This window comes from Phodopus roborovskii, unplaced genomic scaffold (assembly GCF_943737965.1).
Source record: "Phodopus roborovskii unplaced genomic scaffold, PHOROB, whole genome shotgun sequence".
Classification (NCBI taxonomy): Eukaryota; Metazoa; Chordata; class Mammalia; order Rodentia; family Cricetidae; genus Phodopus; species Phodopus roborovskii.
In genome coordinates, this window is record NW_026126254.1 from 43146 (window position 1) to 48681 (window position 5536).

Here is a 5536-nt window from a genome sequence, read left to right on the forward strand (position 1 = left end):
TACAGATGATCTTTGATTTACACTGAGGTTATAACTGGATAAATCAATTTTAAATTGAAAATATTCTAAGATGAACTGCACCTAACCCACTGAACACAGTAGCTGAGCAACACGCTGAAACGTGGAATCTTGTCTGTTTTCCCCGCACTATTGCAGAGGTGACTGAACACTGCCTGGCATTGCCAGAGATGATCTGGCTTTGGGTTGGATTTGGTTGAACCTATTGATATAAAGATTAGATGTTAACATGAAAGGGCAAGCAGCAGATACAAGAGAAAAGGAAAAATGTATGCACCACTGATTAGATGGCTCTCCGTTGGACAGTTAAGTGCACTATGCGAATAATGAAAGCTGCAATGAGTACTTTGGCCTGGGAGATGATGGAAGAAGGGTATTGGCGTGCATAGGAGAGAACTTCTGGATATGGTTTCATATAGAATTAGCAAAAGTGGTCCAGAAGGGCTAGTACTCAATCCACTCCATTCTAGAGTATTCCCCAAGAAAGAATCCTAGGAGCACACCAATCATGCCACTCAGTATTTGTGCACTCTAGTAAGAATAGCAAGCTGAACAGGTGGGACAGGCACTTGGGAGGTGCGAAACTTCATGGAGAGAGGGTTCCCATCCGTGGGGTTGTGGCACTGAGGCTAAACAAGCCTGGTCCAGGCACTGAGGCCACTCTGCAGAAGCAGGAGTCTGGATGAAACAAGGATACCTGCTGAACTAGGGGGAGGTCTTCTGCCCAGAGCCTGCAGCAAGTAGGGCGGAGCTGAGCAGCCTCAGGTCTGCCAAGGCAGAGAGCAACCGAGGCGGCCTGGTGGGTGGAGCACGGGAGTCTGCCCGGACCCAAGAGCCCGAGGGCGGGGCTGCGGACAGCGTGGGGAAGCGTGGCTCCGTGCAGCACGGCGCAGCGCACTGAGCGGGCTTTGCAGCGGGCGAACCAGGCAGATGGCGGTGACAATGGCCCTGTCAGCTGCAGCGGCGGCAGCAGCCCTATCCGGCCTGGCAATGCGACTTTCGCGTTGGGCTGCGACGCGCGGCTCCTATGGCGCCTTCTGCAAGGGGCTCACGCGCACGCTGCTCACCTTCTTCGACCTGGCCTGGCGGCTGCGGGTGAACTTCCCCTACTTCTACATGGTGGCCTCGGTGATGCTCAACGTCCGCCTGCAGGTGCGGATCGAGTGAGCCTTCGCCCGCCACCGCCGCGGGCCCTCGGCACCGTCCGCGCCACCCGTGTCACCCGCGCCAGGGCCGCATGAAGGACCGTGGGTGGCCGCGCGGTGCCCCGAGACCGCGGCGGGGGGCGCAGGCGGGACGGCCCGGGCCCCTCCGTTTTAGGCCTCCTCTGGGGGCACAAGGTACCGCATCCCATACCGCAAAAAACCTTCACAGCCCCGTCCTTTTCCACCGCTGCATCCAGAGAATCACCCGAGCCTGGCAAACCTGTTGCCTCCCCTTGGCAGAAAGGGGGGAAGCCCGAAAGAGGGGATGCTACCGCAGGATTCACCAGGCCCTGTGCAGGAAGGTAGGCGCAGACAGGTTGGAAAGGAGGGTGGTGGGCTGGACTCGTTTGTGGGAATAGGGAATACACCATGACACACACACCTGCTGCTTAGCCACGCTGGGAAACTGCAAAGGTAGGCGAGGCCCTCCCATGTTCCCTGGTGGTGGTTAGATGATAGGGCATTGGTCGGCCATGGTGACATGGAGGGTCACTTCACCGCCAACACACACACATACAGAGCCCCTCCTACCCACCCTCCAGACCTCAAGTCCCTATTTGTTTTGTAGAGCTTCCTGAGATGTCACCTGAACCCTGACTGGGAGAAATGGGCAGTGAGCCAGCAGGGAGGTCCTACAAGAGTAAGGATTTGTCCCGTGTCTGGTGGTCAGAAAAAAAAATGAGTTCTTTTCTGACCCGGACGGCAAGTCTGCCCCTTCTTTGCTTGGAGGCCCAAAGGTAGTCTCTGCAGGTCTGCGCGCCCTTCTGCAGACAGCCTCGTGCACTGTGGGGAGGGGGCAGGGGACTGTCCTCTCTGCCTGCTCCTCCTGCTCTCCCTCTTGCTCCCATAACCGGGTCTGGGGCATTCCTGAGGCTCTGCATCTGCAGACCTGAAAGAACTGAAACGGTTGGTTACAGTCCTCTCTTTCCCCCACAGCCTGCGTCCTCCATCCTCCCTGTCTGCCCAGGCTCCTGGCAGCACCTGCCATGACAGTGGTAAGACCCAGAAGCCCATCCACCAGCCACGAGCAGCCTGGCAGCTGTGTGAACAGGGTCTGGGGAAGTGGGAAGGGCTACAGGAGCAGGCCTCTGCTGTCAGAAGGGGGGGGAGGGTGGGGAGTGCACTGCAGGACAACTGAAGTCTCCCTCTTGTTTCCAGGCCTTGGCCTTCTAGGTGAAGGATGGCTCACCCTTCCCTGGTCATTGCAAGATGGATCCCTAGGTAGAGATGCCTACCATTGTTTCTGCAGCAGCCCAGGGAGCAGCTGAGTGAAGAGCCCACCAAGAAGAGGAAGGGGTCTTTCTGGAAGAGGCCTAGAGGGGTGGGGAGGCTCAGGTCTTTTGGCCCCACCATACAAACCATGCCAGTGTACCCTGGGTATGATGTCTCCTAGCAACACTGTGAGGGAGAGGACTCTCCCACCTCAAGTGCTCAATGGCGCTCAAGGAAGGGCCTGGGATTTGTCCTTGTTACACCCAGAGGAGAGAGGGGCTCACCTGCCCTGGGCCTGCATCCCCCACCCCTGCAGGCTTCTTCCCGACCTGACAGGACACTGATGTCGGGAGGGAGCAGAGTTGCCAGGGCACCGAGGGAGAAAGCGAGACCGTGGGATACGGAGGCTGGGCATCCGTCTTTCCTTTCCTAGAAGACAGGTGAATCGTTCAGCTTGTGAACAGAGAAGGTCCATGAACTTCCTGAAATGTCTAGTCCTCCTCAACTCTCTGGTGCTTGACAATGGGCTCCCTGGCAGTTGTCTGACAGTGGACTGCCATGATGGCATGGTGGTTCATGGGAGGGTGGCGAGCTGCTGGCAGAGACCCATGGAGTGGCCCGTTTCTCTGTTCCCAGACTTGCAGCCCCATCACATGGGGAAATCTCGTCCAGACAGGCCTAGGACAGCCTGTCCAGGAGGCCCTGTATAGGCTAGAGTCCCCAAATGCCCAAGGAAGGGTGTCCCAAGGCATACGTTTACTACTTAACCCGCACTCCCCAGCTTCTCTGGCACTGGTATCTCAAGGTCCATGCATTCCATTCTTGATCCGGAAACCTTGAGTATGCCTGCCATCTCTGGGGACAGTTGCCCAACTCTCTCTTTGGAGTCAGGGACCCAAATGAAGATGTCAGTCTGTCTCGGCTGAAGGTCACAAGCTGAAAAGTGGCTTCCACGTGATCTCTGCTCTTTGGAATAGCCCAGGACTGATAACTTTCTTGCTTCTGCCAGGTTGCACTGAGTGGTCTGTGTATGTATAAATACTTGTGTGTGAACATGTTTGTGTTGGGGATGGCACAGCTGAGGAGGAGCTTCACAGGTGTTCTGCCCTTGCTGTAGAAGGAGGACCTTGACCTACACCTACGGGGAGAAATGAGTATGGAGTCTGAGGCCGGGCCTTCATAGCCCTCCCGCTCCAGGGAAGCCCTCCCTGCCCACGCCCAGGCATGGGCTATGCTGTGAGGTCAGAGGCACTGGCTTTGGGGCTGGCCCCCGGGACCCTGAGTGTCAGCCAGGAGCTAGGATCGGCTTTGTGTTCCTGACCCATTCTGGCCCTCAGTAGTCTGTGAGCGTCTGCTTTCCCTGCCGCCTTGGCTACTTTTGCCCCTCCGTGGTGCCCTGGCTGTGTGATGGGGTCGTGATGCACTTTATTCACTTGCAGTCTGTATTGCAGGCAGCAGAGCTTCAAGCAATTCAGAGACCTGACCTGGATGCGCGTACATTTATTTCCATGTGTGACGAACTGCACTGCCAGCGCTGACTGGTCACAGATGCAGTGTCTGATGTTGTCACTCATTGTCTCCCACAGTTAAAAGAAACCCCTTGAGTTCAGTACACCAAATACTGCCTGGATGCGTCCGGTTTTTCTTGGGTGCCATGCCATTCCCTGGGTGGGGTAGTGGTTGTGGTTCGGGACAGCAAGCTCCATCCAGAGCTGAACAGGGAAACCGCATCATCAGAGCCTCCTTCTAGAGCCCCTTTGACAGGACCATCAACCACCCTGTGCTCCCCTGCAACAAGTGGGGAATGGTCGAACCAGGCCCAGAATGTTCCAGCTGGTCTAGAAACATAAGTCTTCTCTTTGCTGGTGGCAGAAATGCTTAACTGAATGTGAACTTCCAGGGTAAAGGCAAGTGTAATTGTGGTTTTCTGCTGGTCAGAGATTCCTGAAAAGAAAAATCACCCATTAGGCAGAGGTGGTATATGCCTGCTTTCTCTTGGCCTTAGGATCCAGTGTGTCCATTCAGTGTAACACTCCCACCTGGGCTCCCCAGAGAAAGCAAGACTGGTAGAGTTGAGATGAGAAGGCTTTTGGCAGTCAAAAAACTAGATGAAGCCTCTAATCCCAGCACTCGGGAGTCAGAGGCCGGCTGATCTCTGTGAGTTCCAGGACAGCCTGGTCCACAGAGTGAGTTCCAGGACAGCCAGGGCTGTTATATAAAGAAACCCTGTCTCGGAGAAACAAAACAAAAACACTATAGGTGAGATTAAGAATTTGAGAAAGCCAGGTGGTGATGGCATTCTTGGGAGGCATAGGGAATGGGATCTCTGATGCCTGAACTACAGAGTTCCAGGGGTACACAGGGAAACCCTGTCTTGAAGAACTCCCCCACCAAAAGAAGTTGGGCAAGACTAAAAATAGAGGGAGTAGGGCTCAAGGAGAGGGTGGGCTAGAGAGCAATATGGGAGACTGGAGGGTGAGATCAAGGCTGGTGTCCCTCTGGAAAAGGACAGAAGCCTTTGCATAAGCTTGTGGGAGGAGTGTCCACCATACACTCAATAGGCATGCTCCAGCTGAGGAGTAGAGCCTGAGTTTAGGGGCTCAGGTTACACTCATTGCATGTCTCCAAGGGCCCCCTAAGGTCAGAGAACACTGATAAGGACAGCACTCCTAGTAGCGCTGATGTGAGTCACTGTGGCATCTGAGCCTACTCTATCCTGCTCACCTCCTTAGGCTGCACTCTCAGATCACATGGTCCAGCAAAGCAGAGGATGCAGGCAGGCTTGGCCTGCAATGGTGATAGGTGGTGTCCAGGTTCTCCGACTTAGTTCTGCGCGATCCCTGGTACAGTGGTAGAGCACAACATGCATTGGTTTGTTAAATGACCTTCATGTGCTTGTAGGCACCCAATGGTGTAAAAGCTGATCAACATTTGTTAGCAGGTCATGGAGCAGCTTAGTTACTGGGAGGAAAGGGAACCAAGTGATGCAAACTGACTTCCAAGGAGATTCTGCTGGGTGGTTGCACTGTGACACATGCTGTGCATTCTGAATGTCAGCATAGTCCCACACCCTTGTCCTGTGTCCACAAAAGAGGCAGAGT

The 5536-nt window shown here is 54.9% G+C and overlaps 1 protein-coding gene across 1 annotated transcript; it reads left to right on the forward strand.

Annotated features, from left to right (window-relative positions):
* The first annotated feature begins 948 nt into the window (after window positions 1-948).
* On the forward strand, window positions 949-1842 carry LOC127218655 (small integral membrane protein 10-like protein 2A). The gene is made up of 2 exons (XM_051179671.1): window positions 949-1525; window positions 1792-1842. Exon 1 carries the CDS (start codon window positions 949-951, stop codon window positions 1183-1185), a length of 237 nt encoding a protein of 78 aa, XP_051035628.1. The 3' UTR covers window positions 1186-1525; window positions 1792-1842.
* The last annotated feature ends 3694 nt before the right edge of the window (window positions 1843-5536 follow it).